Source organism: Neltuma alba, unplaced genomic scaffold (genome assembly GCF_004799145.2).
Source record: "Neltuma alba isolate B1F8T4 unplaced genomic scaffold, ASM479914v2 tig00011299_pilon, whole genome shotgun sequence".
NCBI classification, from domain to species: domain Eukaryota; kingdom Viridiplantae; phylum Streptophyta; class Magnoliopsida; order Fabales; family Fabaceae; genus Neltuma; species Neltuma alba.
The window spans coordinates 178322-196053 of NW_021636008.1; the positions used below are offsets into that span (position 1 = coordinate 178322).

The following is a 17732-nucleotide window of genomic DNA, read 5'->3' on the forward strand; positions in this document are numbered from 1 at the left end:
TTCCTAAGCTGGGGATGCTATATTTATTTATTCCCTGTTTTATTCAAATTACACATCTATAACAATGATAAATTTAAAAATGTAAGATGTATTCAATAAATTTTGAGTGGAGACAAACTGAGAGAACTGCAAATTGAGTGGATCCGAATTCTGATACCTACTGTCCATTAAGGTATGAATACTAGTTATATGAATGATAGGGTCCCATAAATTGATTAATACATTGAATTTTCATATTTCGTATGAAAGAATTCTAGTTGATGGCCAAAAAACAAAAAGAACAAAGGAAAGAATTCGAGTTTTTGTTGCATGGCTCTTATTCCAATTTTCACTTGGATAGCGAATTTTTAGTTAAATTATGCCTTCTACTGCTTAGAATTGAAAAAAATTAAAAAAAAAAATCAAAAGAGGATTGAATGGAAAGAAAGGGACAAAAAATACTATCTCCACTCCTTAGTATAAGAGTCATTTTAACTTTCAATTTAGTCTTATATTTATCTTAATTCACTTTATCTCCAATATTTATTTATTTTGTTCTCAAATAATCCCTATAGTAGTTGGATATATCAAAGAGTTACTATCATTTTGTACTTCAAACACATATGATTAATAAGAGTATTTTAGGAAAGATAACATCCATTTACTACAAATAACTAATTTAACTAACTTAACTAATTTTTTAATTTTTTTTAAAATTAGTTAATTAGATTTTATATTAAAAGACTGAGGTAGTATGAGAATTCTTATTAAAAAAAAAAAAAAAAAGGGGCAGCAGGCCGCAGATCAGGTCTTGGATTGAAAAAATAAAAAAGGTAAAAATTGTATACATCCTTATCCGAAAGAATGAACTAATTATTAATCGATATGTTTTTCAAGAACCAGTCAGCACGAAAGGAACTTTGGACGAATTAGGGTACTTTCTATACCTAATCCTCGAAAATTATTGATCCTAAGTTGAAGCTTAGCTAAGCCAAACTCTGTTTACGAAAACTTTCTTCTGACTTTTCTAGCTGAAACATCATAGGTTGATGTCACTTCAACATTTTTTTTTTGTTTGAAGTTTTTTGCCGTTTTATATTTTCCTACCAAAACGAAACGTCGTTAGAGACATTTTCCGGCATGTATGTGATGCGACAGAAGGCCAGAAGACCAACCATCCATTCATCACCAAAATGCTGAACCGGAATTTGAGTATCATTATCAACTTTGTTACAATTCACTAAATCATTACCAATTTCGAAAGAGAAATTCGTATATCATTATCAATATTATTGCAGCCACTGTCATTACAACTCATTAAGGTGACTTTTGAGGAGATTCTTGAAAGTAACATGTGAAAGAAGTTTCACATCAGATAATATTAGTTTGAATATACACCTATACATGCATATATTTGTATACATATATGAAGGGGCTTATAATCAACAGGGATTAAGTCTGGTAGAAAAAATTAGTCATTTACAATATAATAAACTAAGGTTTGAATCTCTATCATGAGAGACGCTAGATAGTGTCTCGAACAGGCTTCCAATAAGAGAATTTGTGTTTGATTAAAAGGAAAAGAGGTGCTATTTTTTCAACTTTGTTTGGTTAAGACAAAATAGAGGGGAAGAAAGAAAAATTTGTCCCCCTTCCTCTAAAATGAAAGAGCAGGTATCATGGCTTCCAGAGAGTGCATTTGTTTCATTCTGATTTTACCAGATGTCCCCGAAAAGACTAAAAGGCTCCATTTGAATTGAATGGGGAGGCAGTAAAATTTGTGTCCACATGTCAAGATGAAATTGTAAATGTTCAGTTCAAAGTGTAGTTAAAACTTCGAAACAGATGCAAGTGTCACAACCTCTAACTTCTCAAAATGATCTAACATATAACCCATAATTTCCTTAACCATCCAATGTCATTACAACTCATTAAGGTGACTTTTGAGGAGATTCTTGAAAGTAACATGTGAAAGAAGTTTCACATCAGATAAAATTAGTTTGAATATACACCTATACATGCATATATTTGTATACATATATGAAGGGGCTTATAATCAACAGGGATTAAGTCTGGTAGAAAAAATTAGTCATTTACAATATAATAAACTAAGGTTTGAATCTCTATTATGAGAGACGCTAGATAGTGTCTCGAACAGGCTTCCAATAAGAGAATTTGTGTTTGATTAAAAAGAAAAGAGGTGCTATTTTTTCAACTTTGTTTGGTTAAGACAAAATAGAGGGGAAGAAAGAAAAATTTGTCCCCCTTCCTCTAAAATGAAAGAGCAGGTATCATGGCCTCCAGAGAGTGCATTTGTTTCATTCTAATTTTATCGGATGTCCCCGAAAAGACCAAAAGGCTCCATTTGAATTTAATGGGAAGGCAGTAAAATTTGTGTCCAAATGTCAAGATGAAATTGTAAATGTTCAATTCGAAGTGTAGTTAAAACTTCGAAATAGATACAAATGTCACAACCTCTAACTTCTCAAAATGATCTAACATATATAACTCATAATTTCCTTAACCATCCAATGTTTAACTAAAATAAATATAGATGAAATTTCACAAACAAAGAAAATAAACATGATTTACAGACTGGAACTGACAAAGAAATGCGCCAAATACAAAACCACATTAGCTTTGTGCCTTAAAGATTCAATGAACAAAGACGAAAAGTCCAAGACTGAAATCAAGAAACGAAAGCGATGCACAAAGCTTTGGGAAATGAATATGATGATGAGGACGCACACCTGAGATGTCCAAAGAGTGACTGTGAATTTCTTGTTCAGAATGTTGAGGCTCAAATAAAATGGAATATTGTCTTGCTAAAGCGCCAAAACATCATCCGCATCTCACGACATCATCTCCTTTTTTTTTCCCCCCTTTCAATTAAACCTTTATATGTATGTGTATATATTAAATACAGGGAATTTTTTTAATTAGAAGTAATTCCATTTGAGATTAGACGCTAAACGAGAACACATTTCTTAACAGGAACTCGAATCTTAGTTCATCACGTTATAAAATATTAGTCTCCTTTGTTGGAACCAACCCTTGTTGATTCAATTAACTGTATATGTTTTCTTGGTAATATTAATATTAATTGCTTTTGAAAGATCCATTGAGCTAAGATGAAGCATCTGAGTTAAGTTGAATCAAATCATGTTGCCGCAAAGCTACTTAAGTTGTAATTTTTTTCATACATGAGACTCATACTCGAAACATTATTTAAAAGAAATAAGTGATAACGCGGATATGTTTCACTGTAAAATTTAAACTACATACATTGTTTAGTTCCCATTTTACTACTATATTAATATAATTTTGAGCAGCTAAACCTCTCAAATTAATTATTTGAGAGATCAGAATGGGTTGGTTAGACAACTAGTCAGTCAAAGTGGCTGATTAACTAGCATATTGGTTGATTGGTTGAGAGATGGATTAAACTTGCCAAAAATCGAAATTGACAAATTTGTGTGAGAAAAATGTGACCTTGAAGTCTAACCTTTTTTGAGTAGGAATGAATAAATTTAAAAAAAATGACGTATCATGAAAAGTTCCTATCAATGAAATAAATTAGTTTCAAAAGAATAAGAAATGTCAAAATGCAAAGAACACATGCTAAAACTTTTGGCTTTAATTTAGTTTATCATTGAACACATCTCGTTTTCAATTTCTTTTGACATTTTTTATTGTTGCTTTAGATGGATAATTGTTAAAGTCCTAAAAATGTCGGTCGATATATTTAGTCATGTACCTAATATACAAAATGTACCATAAGTGCTAGTTTAAAATTCAATTTATTCTTAAATATAATATTTTAATTTATCTTGTCTATCATATTTTTTTAAATAGTTATTATAGTAGTTACACACATTAAAGATTCGTGAAATAATAATTCTAACTAATACACATGATGAGAAAGGATACTTTAGGAAGAAATTTTTATTGTTGCTTTAGATGGATAATGTTGAAGTCCTAAAAATGTTGGTTAGTATATTTAATCATGTACCTAATATATAAAATGTACTATAAAAGCTAGTTTGACATTTAATTGGTCATAAATGTAAGATCATATTTATCTTTTTTTTAAAAATAGTTATTATAGTAGTTATACATTTAAATGTTCGTCAAATAATAGTTCTAATTAATACACATGATGAGAAAAGAAATTTTACGAAAGATAATATTTATTTATTATAATAATTAACTTGATTAACTTTTTAAATCTATTTAAATTAGTTAATTAATTTTTATATTAAGAATATATAAGAATGCGGGGTAATAATATCTAAGATTCGTTTGGAAGACCGAAAGATGAGTAAGATTTCAAAAGAGGCGTCGCATTTGATTGCCCAGCCGTCACCAATTAAAAGAGGGCCCCAAACTGCACTGCCATGACTCAACATGTCAATGCTTACTTTAGCTGTTTCATCCTCATCCCCTTTCACTGTCCTTACCCACGCTTTGGTAAATGCAAATATTTAACCAAAAGCTCTGGGAGTGAACTTTCATGTATAGTACTAGGGCTGTACAATGGACAGATTAGACCGGATCAAAACCCAACCCGAAGTCTAGTTTGATTTTTTGGTCAGACTGGGTTTGATAGTCTGTGGTCTGGTCTAGTCCAGTGATGACCCGAGGTCGGGTTGGACTGGATTTGGTCTACCGGACTGATGGACTGGTCCAGGCAGTCCAGTTGTTCAATTTTCTTTTTTCTTTTTTAATTTTTTTCTTTATGAGAAATAAGATTTCAACATGATAAGTACAATTAAGACAATAAAAAATACCTATAATCATATGAAACTCGTCCTAAAATATTAAGACTTCATCATAAATACATAAAAATATCTAAAAACATTAAAAACAATTAAAGGCACCATCTAAATTACAAATTATTGAAAAATAAAAAATTCACCTAGACTGGACTGGACCGGACCATCAGATTTTTGCACACCCCTATATAGTACTATCATAATTAAAGTTGAGTATCATCCAATTAAACTGGGAAAAACTCTTCTACGCGATAAGAAGCTAAATAATCAAACATTGGTCTTAATGAAAAAAAGTTACAGCTACTTTTTTTTTATTTTTTATGAAAGCATCAGATATCCACCAGCAGATCAGGACCCTCTCTTTCTTTGTTTTGCTAAGAGAGGGCCCTGTTAAGTTCTTAATATCATAAGATTTTTTATTCGTATAAATGACAAAATAGAAAACCTTTTTCTGATGTTTTAAAAAACTCCATTTCATTTTTTTCTGATGATATTTTTGAAAAATAAATTTCATTAATTGATTCAAAACATCTCTTCCTCGCCGTCAATACTTTCAAAGTTAAAATAAAGAAAACGAAAGGAAAACAAAGAAGGAATCACTTGATTTCCGTGGCACAAACACAAAACAAATAAAAATAAATAAAAAATAGAAAATGCAATATATTGTCCTCATAAAGAACCTTTCACTGACTTGTAAGCACATCAAAGGATGGGACAACTGGCCTAGGATTTTAAAGTTTTTTCATGCCCAAAATGAAGATCGAACCCTCGACACTTGGTTAAGGGAGGATGAGCCCCAACCGCTCAACCACACTTCCCGAGTTATGCGTAGAGGTAAAAGCATATTTTGAAAAACTACTCTTTACTGGGTTTTATAGTGCTTGGCTATTTAAATACAACTCATTAAGATTAGATGTCTTATAAAATAAAAAGTTTGATCGGCTCCTGTCATAACACTAACTCATAGGGCTTAAAGAGCACTCATGAACAAAATGCCCAACACTAAAAACCAAAATTCAAGCCTTATAACTTGATATGAAAGTGTTTTTTTTTTGGAAACAATAAGTCACGAGTTTGATCTACTTGTAATCTTGAGTCATTATCTATAATTAAAAAAATAGTTAAAATCATTGGGTTTAAAATAAGAGGTGGTCTTCTAATGCTAATGACTGATGAGGAATATAGGAGCCAAGCCATTGAGGATCACTTTACAGCCATAATTTTTACTCTCATAAGGTTCTAACCTTTTAAACTTTGCTCAAAGAAATCAAATTTCTCCCACATCACTAACTACCATGGGAAAAGAAAAACAGAGATCAATATCACAAAACAGGGCAGGCGCATTCCATATTTACAAATTTCAAATGATTATTATACCAGTTGATTAAAAAAAAAAAAAAACCTCTTCCAAAATGATTTCTAAGTATATATTGTCCTCACAAAGAACCCAACTTACACCCACCTGGGCCTTCGCCCTCCTTATAAATTCTCCCTCCTCGGTTTCTCTTTCTGACCAAATTTAAAAACTCTGTCCTCTCTCTGATACCCTGTTCTTGAAGTCATTACTCTGTTTTCTGGCCCCTTCACTATGTCTTCTTCCTCACTGTTCCTCTTGTTCTTCCTCTTAATCTCTTCTTCATGTCTTCCCTCCTTCTCAGAATTACTTCTATTGCCCCTATCACACTCCCTTTCCCCCACTCAATTCAACAGCACCCACCACCTCCTCAAGTCCTCCTCCTCTCGCTCCGCCGCTCGCTTCCACAACCACCGCCACCACCGCCGGCAACAACAACAACTCTCTTTGCCTCTCTCCGCCGGCAGCGATTACACGCTCTCCTTCAACCTCGGCAATGACCCTCCCCGACCAGTAACTCTGTACATGGACACAGGCAGCGACCTCGTCTGGTTCCCTTGTGCTCCGTTTGAGTGTATACTCTGTGAAGGAAAATCGAATCCTTCGCTCTTTCCCAAACCACCTAATATCTCTCAGACTCAAAAAGTTTCGTGTAAATCCCCTGCATGTTCCGCCGCTCACACCTCCCTCTCGTCCTCCGATCTCTGTGCGATTTCTCGGTGTCCCTTGGAATCCATCGAGACCTCCGATTGTTCTTCTTTCGCTTGCCCTCCGTTTTACTACGCCTATGGCGATGGAAGCTTGATCGCTCGTCTCTATCGCGATTCCGTCTCTATTTCTTCCCTGATTCTCCGGAATTTCACCTTTGGATGTGCGCACACCACGCTCGGCGAACCTGTCGGAGTCGCCGGATTCGGTCGCGGATTGCTATCTCTTCCCGCTCAGCTGGCGACGTTCTCTCCCCAGTTAGGGAATCAATTTTCCTACTGTTTGATATCTCACTCATTTGATAAACAGCGAGTTCGCAGACCGAGTCCACTCATTCTTGGTCGTTACGAGGAGGATGAGAAGAGAACTGACGGCGAACTGGTTCAATTTGTATACACGCTGATGCTTGAAAATCCAAAACACCAGTATTTTTACAGTGTTGGTCTCGCGGGGATCTCTGTGGGGAAGAAGACTATTCCGGCACCGGAGATGCTGAGGAGGTTGGACCAGAGGGGAAATGGTGGTATGGTTGTTGACTCCGGCACGACGTTCACAATGTTGCCAGCGAGTTTATATAACTCTGTGGTGGCCGAGTTTGATCACCGAGTTGGACGAGTTCTCGAGCGTGCGAGTGAGATTGAAGACAAAACTGGATTGGGACCCTGCTATTATATGAAGGCGAAGAACGAAACAGCAGTTCCGACTGTAACGCTGCGTTTTGAGGGGAAGGGATCAGATGTGGTGTTGCCTAGAAAGAACTATTTTTACGAATTTTTTGACGGTCGAGATGGAACAAAAGGAAGAAGAGGGTGGGGTGCCTGATGCTGATGAACGGTGGAGATGATGCAGAACTCAGCGAAGGACCTGGGGCCACGCTTGGGAATTACCAGCAACAGGGGTTTGAGGTGGTGTATGATTTGGAAAAACAGCGCGTGGGATTCGCGCGGAGGCAGTGCGCGTCGCTCTGGGATAGGCTGAACCAGAGAAACTAGTGGGTGTTGAAGCACAGTGGATTCCATCCCCTGTGGGGTTTTCAAGAGCTGTTCAGTTGTTTGTATGTAATATGTAGATTATTAGGATTTAGGGGTGGGTGATGTGAAAAGTATTGCCGAATAATTAAATATATGTAAAGTAACTCTATTTTTTTTAATTTTGTCAAAAAAAAATCACAAGTATAAGAAGAATAATTCTTTTAAAATATCCGTTATGAATTTTTAAAATCATAATAAATTACTTCTCTGATTTTTAATATAAGATTCATTTAACTAATTTGATTAGATTAAGAAAATTAGGTAAGTTAGTTAGTTATAAGAAATGGATACGTTTTTTCTAAAATACCATAATCATCTTTCTTAATACCCCTCTTTTTTTTTTACTTGATTATGGTTGAGGGAGTATTTATAAGGGTAATTTAGAGAAAATTGATAAATATGAGAAATGGATCTTATATTTAAGATCAAAACTAACTCAACAATTGGATTTTATATTAAGGACCGGAGAAGTACTATACAATAGTAGTTTATTATGTCTAAAGAATTCTTTTATTGGATCACGAATTTCCTTTCTTCTCCAATGCAGAACTATAAAGATTGCAAGGTTACTACGTCAAGAAGTAGCATTCCATGACGTGGTACCAGCAAGCTTTCGGCTAACATATTGTATCATGACACTTCTTTTCCCCCCTTTGTTTCTCTTTCCCTTGTGTTAAATTAACATATGAGACAGAGTTGAAAGATCTCATATTACTTTAACTCGTGTTTGTTATTTTTAGATACTGTGACTTGATATTGTTACTTTTATTATTTTGATGTATTTTGATCCCTATGAAAAAAAGTTTTCTTCCTTCCTATTCCATAGGTTAGATGCCTTAAAAAAAATAAAGTGCAAACCTTTCCGTCCTATTGAAAAATAATAATAATAAAGTGCAAAAGTTGGTAAGAGCTACAAAAATTGAGTCTAATATCAAAGAAGAGAAATAAAATTGAGCAAATCCAAAAAAAAAATGAAAAAGATTAATAAAGAGGGAATTGGGGATAAGTATGTATTTTCTTTTATTCTAAATGTAAGAGTAGGTTAAAGAATTTTTTTTTTTAATCAGTGATGATAGTTTTTAATACAAATGATGAAATGAGGTATTTTAGAAAAATTAATTTACATTAATCACAACTTACTGATTTAACTAATTTTCTCAATGTTTATAAATTATCTACCTAATTATTATATTTAAATCAAGATAGTTAAGTGATTAAATTAACTAGTCCTAACTCCAAACAAATCATTTTCAAAGTAAGCATAGGAATTGAATTTACATGCGAGACTTGGGGACCATCCTCTTTGTTGGGAGTCATGATAGAATATTTACAATGGGAGAAGCAAACAAGTTTGGGGAGAATGATTCCCACATCTGTATAATGGAAGTGCGATTGGCACATAAATAAGGAAAAAGGATATTGGTATAAATTTCATATATGGAACTAATAAGAGTTGGTTCAATTAGTTAGAACTTGGTTTATAACATATAAAGTTGTGAGGTCAAATCCTGCTACGTACCAATGTGATTACTTTATTGATGTTTGTAAGTATGTCTTAGTGTTAGTGAGCCCCTATGACCCAATTACTTACCTAAACTTTAATTCCCAAAAAAAAGAAATTTGATATGTGGAGGCCTTGTTTCATGATATCTTGGAGCAATGGTTATTCACTTGCCTAAGCTAGATTGTGTGTGATCATGTGGTTGTAAAATATATAAGCCACGCATCCACACAAAAATAGTACTTTCCAACCTTAAATATAAGAGTTTGTTTAGAAGTTGATTTCAATTCTAAATATAAATTAATATATAATTTATTACATGGAGTATTTTATGGAGTATTTTAAGGAGACCAATTCTTGAGCAATTTATTTAGATTATTTAATTTATTCAAATTAATAAAGTAACTATTACATTAAGAATGGGAAGAGTATAGGTATTTCTTCACATAAAATTCTAAGTACCTAATTCTTGATGCCAATAAAATGATTGGACCAAGAACACTCTTTTCCCTTCTTAACATAATTTACTTTTAACTATTCTATTGAAACTTTAAAAAAAAAACAGTTAATTTCATGGATAAAATTGTTTAAAAATCGTTTTGTTTTATTGTCCTTAATGAATCCTATAATTTTTCTTTCAAAAGCACACACTCTCTAATAAATTCAATAAGAAAAATTTTAAAATAAAATAATTAATGTTCCATAATTTTAGATTATAAAACAAAATGATTTATATCATATGAATGGATTCACTTTATGCACAAAGGTGATGCATTGGATTTTGTCTTTATAGAGTTGTAAAGGAGAGAAGTCAAGAGGGTGGGAGAGTTTCACGGAGGGCATATGCATCGCACAAAGTGTTTCAACTTTTCCTCTCTTACTTCTCTTCAACTCTAAGCACCACTCGTTAAATTTAAGAACGCAGAGCACCAAAAATTTATGTAAATAATTATATATATTCATAATCATTACACAACTTTTTTATTTCTGAGAAAAATGTACGCGCTTGAAAAAGTTAAGCAATTCTAAATTTTTATAAAAGTTATAATCTATCTTGTGAAAATTGCCAAAAAAGACCACCGAAATGGAAAAATTACAAGTACGAACCCGTTACAACATTAGTATGTGTTTTGACAATAATAGTATAGGTTTTGAGAACAATTTTTGCGAATGGGTCCTTGTATATAATTTCTGAATTTCAGCAGTCTTTTCTTTATGCGATTTTCCCATTTATCTTTCTTTTAAAGATAATTTTATTTTTTCCTAAAAAAGTTGACAATGTATTTTTCTTGAGCCAATAACAAAATGATATTAAAATGAAGCAAAGTTTACAGAGTACATGCTAAAAGTAAATCAACAGAAAGTGTATTAAGTGCCTGTTTGGATCAGCGATTGGAAAAGCAGCTTATAAAAAAAATAGCTTATAGAAAAGTAAAGTTGGTAAAAGTTAAATTGGATAAGCCGAATTGTGTTTGGATTAGAGTTCAGAAAAACTAGTTTACAAAAGTGAGATTGGTAGAAGCTTGTTTGGATTATAGTTGAGTAAAAGTAAGTTTGGCTGAAAAATTACCAAAATGGGCATGAGTTTTAATAAATAATAAAACATGATGAAAAATTGATTTAAGACAATACAATAAAAATAAAATAAAATAATATGAAGAAATAAAATTTAATGAGTGGATTAAATTTTAAATTTTTTAAAAAATCAAAAAATATTTTTTTGAGTTTTAATAAACCAAAATGGAAACGAAAATGATGCTTGTGAGAGGAAAAGGCAAATAGGAGAGGAAAAAAGGACGTGACATCGCAGAACGGGCAACAGCTCTTCTGATTTTTTTTTTTCCCGCCAAAAGCTCTTCTGGTTTAAGTCATAAGCTCCTTCTTGCAGCTTATGGGAATTGGACGTTCAGATAGGCTTTTTAACATAAGCCCACTTACTTTTAAGCTTTGCCAAACAGGTCCGATTTGCAACCCAGCTTATTTTAAAATTTAAGCTCATTTTAAGCTGCTTTTGGGTCAGCGTTGCTGACCCAAATAGACCCTAAAATGAAGAAAACAATCTTTAGAAATAATATTAAACTTATAATAAGAATAATCATGAAGAAGAGCAAGAATTTATTATCAATGAATCTCTTGTTGACACAATGAATACGCAGCAACGGTTTGGCCTGAAAGTTCAACATGGTGGATTGTTTTATTTAGAATAATAATACCCCAAGACATTTGGAAAGACATATTTGCCTTGCAAATGCGAGGTTTTACCATAAAAATTCTTTCAGGGGTTTGCCTTGATAACATAGAATACCATGGCAATAGTTTTTGTGGGCCTTTCTATATCTGTACAAAAGAATGTCCCAGTCATGCATATGAATGAATTGTTGAGGATGCTCCAAATGTAGATTTTGCTGCAAACATGCTTGTTCACAAGTATTAAGCAAAGGGAGAGAATGGGTGTAAAACCCTTAACCTCAAAACATTATAAACTCGTCATAAAATCACTACTCCGGTAGAAAAGGAAAGCTGTTACAACAAACCACCATAGTAGAAATAAATTTGCATAATTTTTTAAATTAACATTTAAACTCGGTTCAAACTCAAACTCTATTGTATGCAACTAAAATCGTTCATTTACATCTACTAGGCCTCCGAGCCTCCGACCCGGGTAACAAAAGACATCACATCAGCCCATCCAAATGGTTTCCAACAAAATAAATCAGAGTTTCATAAGACACTATAAATGGCCTCCGGCCAACCAAAATAAGGAGATAACATTCCCTCCAGTTTACAATAAGGCCGGGTAATTAAAATATTTCAAAAGGGGCCCTAGATGTGGCAATATAAAACTAGCCATACATATACAAGGGCTAGAGGCCTAAAGCTAACCAAGCTCAAGCCTCTGCGTCTCTTCCCGATGGCACACGCCTAGAGTCTTCACCTGAAAACATTGTAAACTACGGGGTGAGACAAACGTCCTAGTAACCAATCTTTCCAATTCAAGGTACTACTAAATAGGTGCTCGTGAGGTGTCAAGTAGGGCAGTTCACAAGTAATATGATAAATGATAGCCACACAAGTTATGCAAGTGCAATGATGCAATCCCATCAGCCATATCCCTCACTTTGGGGGATTTTCAACAACTGAACCCGGCCTATCCCTCACTATGGGGGACGTAAGGAGTCATAAAAGGCCTATCTCTCATTCTGGGGGACGTAGGGAGCCAAAAGGCCTATCCCTCACTATGAGGGACATAAAGAGCCAACCATCATACATTAATGGAGGCCTTACCACGTGGTAGTAACTATCAAAACTCTCACCAATTCCCAATTCAGGCATCATGCTCAAATCGTAATCAAAGAGTAAATGATCATTTCACAATTAACTTCTTTCAGTGGCCTATCTTTCGCAAGTTTAAAAATTCATCCCATATCAGTCGAAACCCCACAAGACAGTTTTCCTTTTCAATATACAACATACAATCTAAACACAATTTGTTACACGGAGCACAAAACATAAATCTACTCACAATACCACAAAAGCATGTACAAAGGATTGGAAAGTGGTTACCTCTCGCCTGAGCAAGGAATAACAAACCAACAATACGGCCCCGTGTACCAACAATGCTCACAACGGGTCTATACAAGCACACAACTATCATGTATTAGCTTTCAACTAATAATGTGGCCAAAACAACATTTGGGGACACAAAATTCCTAACTCCAACCATACTCTACCCAACTCAAAAGGGTATAACCACCAAGGTAACACTCCAAGGTCATAAAAATCCATTAAAACCTTAATTCCTTTCCCAACATCAATTAAAATTCATAACCTCAAGGACCCACTATAGGAATCCAACACCCAAACATCCCATTTGAACAATAGAAGTTTTAACAACATTCTAAACCGATTAAACATCCAATTTAACCCTCCTTAACATAACCCAAATCACAAAACTCAAAATCAATCTCTACATTATCATCCTCAATCACAAACCTCCCATTTCCATAAACCCTAACTTCAAAAACTCAAAGTTCTTCAAATCCAAGAGAACTACACCGATTAAATACTTAGACTAACCCAAAGCAATCAATTAAACTCAAAACAATCGGTTAAAAACCTCAATTCCATAACAACCTAGAAAACTCTAAGGTTTTATCCTAAATCCTCAGAAATTCCAAGAAAGAAAATAGATTAGAGGTTAAAATCACTTACTTGAGGTAATGGATCCTTAGAAATGCCCCCTCCAAGCCAAAAATTCGAAACCCTCGTAGAGCCTCTCTCTCTTCCTTCAGATTTTCTAATTTTCGCACATCTGACCCCTCCAGCGACTATATAGGTTCGACCCCTTTCGCCGTGGCGAACCCATAACTTCGCCGCGGAGAACTAATCCCGAGAGGGATTACTCGCCTGAAAACCTGACTTCGCCGCGGTGAACTCCACTCTTCGCCGTGGCGAAAACTTCTAGAGAGGAAACTCTCGCTCGCCCAGAAAACCTTCACCGCGACATACCTCTAACTTCGCCGCAGCGAGACCTTCCCAAAAGGGAAACCTCGCTCACCTGAACAACTTCGCCGCGGCGTCACTCTGATTTCGCCGTGGCCAAACCTTCCCGAAAAGACACTCCCCCTGGAACTCCGGGTTCTCCGCGGCGAAGTTGCGAACATACCCTGAGAGGGGTCTATTCACCTATTCCTCCATTATATCTCAATTCCAACCCAAACACCAAGATCAACATTAAATCACTAATCTATCCTCAAAATCAACCAAAAAGAGGCTATTAAAACCCGATAAAACTCAGGATGTTACAATGAGCTTATGTGTGGTACCTCTTGAATCACAGATAAAGGGGAATCCTTTTTACTGTAATGTAAAAACCTATTTCTTTTCCACCAAATTGTATTCAATAAGCAAATGACACCACCAACTAAATGGGAATAACATTCTTTTTGTAAAGCAAGGAAGGTTGAAGTGATCCGATTCTTAAAATCTTTCAAAGCTATTAAGCTCAATTCGAATTGCAAAGTAGCCATACCAAAAAGCTTTAGTATAAGGACAAGAGATATATAAGTGTTCCAATGACTCTTTTTCATCACAACCAAATTGGCACAAAGTGAAACTTTTGAGATGACGGATCATCAAGACATCAGAGGTTGGTAATGCTTGATTTAAAAATTTTCAAATGAAAAGAAATTGCTTATATGGCAAATGTATCTTCCACAAAAGGCGCAAAAAATCAGAAGGGACTGAGCTTATAAGATTAGGTGTATTCACCCAAGGAATTACCATTCCAAATTAATTTATCAGATAGATTCAAATAGAAGATAGGTAAATTCATAATTTGCTTGGCAATATCCTGACTATCAATGTGATTGATCAATTGAGAATTCGGAGTCACTAAGTTCCAACGAGAAGAGACATGCAATAAATCTACAACCATTTTATCATCCATATAGTTTCAATGGTCTTACTACATGGGCCATCATAAATGGTGGTTTAAGGAGACAAGCAAACCATTTCCTATCCTCCATTTTAATCTTCTAACTATCAAGTCAGCATGGTCAACAATACTTTTTCAGATCCAAAAAAATTGTAAGGAAGTTTGATCATGGATGGAGAATGAATATCAATGCATTTCAATTTCAAAGAGGAAGCTAAAAATTGATGAGTCTCCAAATTCATTTTGCAAGTAGTGCTTGATTTACTAACTTGGTTGGTCTCGATGTCAAGCCACCCTGTAACACTGCATTCAACAACCTATAGACCTATCATTCAATCTATCAAACCTCACAACGGCCTAGGGACTTTATTTCAAAGAGATGCACTAGCTCAACTCATCCCATCAATAAATTCATAATAATCTAGAATACCAATTTGAGTTTCTCTTTAAAAAAAATATTTTATATTAGAAAGACAAAGCAACAAAATCTTAGAGTCATGGCAATTAAATATAATAACTTGTGCTTGGGGTTACAATAAACCCTTTAAGGCTTACCCCCTTGTGTTGTACCTTCCCTTGACTCCTATTTGATCTCTCACATGTAAACTGTTAATATGAAAGAATGATATCTAACATTTTAGTAACTATTGGAATCCTAACATACACAAACAAACCACAAAACACAAAATCAAATCAAGTATAATCATGCACAATCTTTATGTAATTGTCTCTTACCAAGATCACATTTATTTCATACTCATTCTTAGTTCAACAATATAGTTCATATTTTGCATGCAAATATGCAATATGCCCCCCTTATACCACCATCCAACTTTATACTACTGACTGGAGCTATCGGCTAACCCATACAATCCAGCAAGAACCAATTCATATAACTGGATTGCTCCTAACTCACCAATACTTGAGATGTACTCGACCAAAGACACAAAACTTAGGTCCAAACTATGGCTTCCCTTCTTAAAAGAAGGACATTAGGAAGGTGTCATATGTCCCACAGCTCCAATACAATCCTGACCAAAGAAAAATATGAAAGAAGAGGCCCTAAAAAGTGTCATCTACTGTGTACCGAATGATGACATACCACGTGATAAAAGAATTTATCATACATCAAAGCTCTTTCTAATCTCAATCCATCACCATGAATGCAAATGTAGTAACAAATATACCAAAACACCAGTAAACACGATGTTATTTTAGATCATAAAACCATAAAATAGTTCTTATATGAATCATGCAACGTTACAGACACAATCATGCTTGAAAAGTTTTTTGAGTTAATTATTATAATGATTAGGTGTTGTCTTCTATAAAGTATTCTTACTAATCGTGTATTGGTTAAAAATACTATTTGATTAAATATTTAATATATGCAACTACTATAATAAATAAATAAATATAAAAAATAAAATGAAGAAAATCTTATTGTTAAGATCAAATTAAAAAATAAATTAATTTTTATATTAAGAATAGAAGGTAGTAATTAATTAGACAAATGTATACACGTGGAAGAGGCAAGAACACGTGTGGTCTGGGGTAGAAGCTAGCTGTATCCAGACTGCAGAACTTCCAGCAATCCCTGACCCTCTTGGGACTTGAACCCTCTTGCCTTCTCTTCTCTTCTCATTTCATTTCATTATCAAAATTCGGGCTTTCTGCCACGTCATCATATTGTCCACCTCAGCTTGCCATTTGTAAATCTGCTAACTAGCCAGTTTAAAAGCCCAGCCGCATAACAATTTTGAATTTTCAATATTTTTAAATAAAAAATTCAATTCCTAATTTCTTGAATTTATTTTATTTTTATATTTAAGTTATAACATAGTAAGTTTTTAAGTATAATTATTAGTCATTTTTATAAAATCCCTGATAAAAATATAAATGTCATATCCATCTTTTTTTATAAGCTGATGTATATGGTACTATTAAATAAATGATTTCTTTTAAAACTTTGTAAAATGTGAAATTTATATCTAATAAATTAAAAATAATATTCAGGCACAGCTAATAATTTGAAAAAAATATTTAAGCTCAGAGAGAATATTAAGTTTGATTTCACAAATTGCTGTTTCAAATAAAGTGTTGAGAATGCTAGCTGGAAACTTCAAAACAAACAAAGAGGAATCTATTTTTATTTTTTGTTAGGTATAGCTATCCTCTTATTTAAATGAATCATGTTTAAGGTATTATAGACATCATTTTTTATAGACATTGGAATATTCATTCATTGTGTCGTGAAGAATTAGTTCTTTCTACTGGATTTAGAAAGTGTTTGGCTATTAACAAAAATGCTTTCCAAAAACACATTTCTACAAATCAATATAAACTTATTCATATATTTATATTTTATACTATAAATCATTTTTAAAATTATGATTTGGTTTTTATCTAAATACCTCGTTAACTCATGACGATAATAGAAAAAAAACAAGAGGGAATTTAATTTGAGAGACGCGACACCGAAGGGCACTTTCGGCTGAGAGAGTCAGTGACTGTAAGTGCTCCACCGCGGTTTAGTGCGTCCCTATTAGACTTGATCCTCAGGCCTGTGGTGGGTCTCCCTCCATCTCCATTGAACCATTTTCTGGCGCCCAACACGAAAACCAAGGACCACACATCAGCACTTGTCCTTCTTTCCCTCACAATGAAATCCTTACCGTCACGCCCCACTTCCCTCTTTCTGAATTTCAAAGCATTCCTTTGTCTATTTTGCAGCTAGCTATTCTAGTGGTACCACAAAACTCCCACCTCAATTTGGCTCTCGCTGTGATTGAGGTGTTTCTCATCTTTATTCGATAGAAGACACTCATGTACTCATCAAACTCATAACTTCATGTTTAAGTAAGATTTAAAGAGGTGTTAAATATTAGTTAAGCTAAACAGCTTTGGAAACATGATGCGAATTACATTCCATGTTTATCCATTTTTG

The 17732-nt window shown here is 34.0% G+C and overlaps 1 protein-coding gene across 1 annotated transcript; it reads left to right on the forward strand.

The window, feature by feature from the left end:
• The first annotated feature begins 6090 nt into the window (after nucleotides 1-6090).
• Nucleotides 6091-7958, forward strand: LOC114711576 (probable aspartyl protease At4g16563). The gene is given in 2 exon segments (XM_028895993.1): nucleotides 6091-7606; nucleotides 7609-7958. Coding segments are annotated over 2 exon segments (1464 nt in total). The 5' UTR covers nucleotides 6091-6342; the 3' UTR covers nucleotides 7809-7958.
• Nucleotides 7959-17732: the final 9774 nt, after the last annotated feature.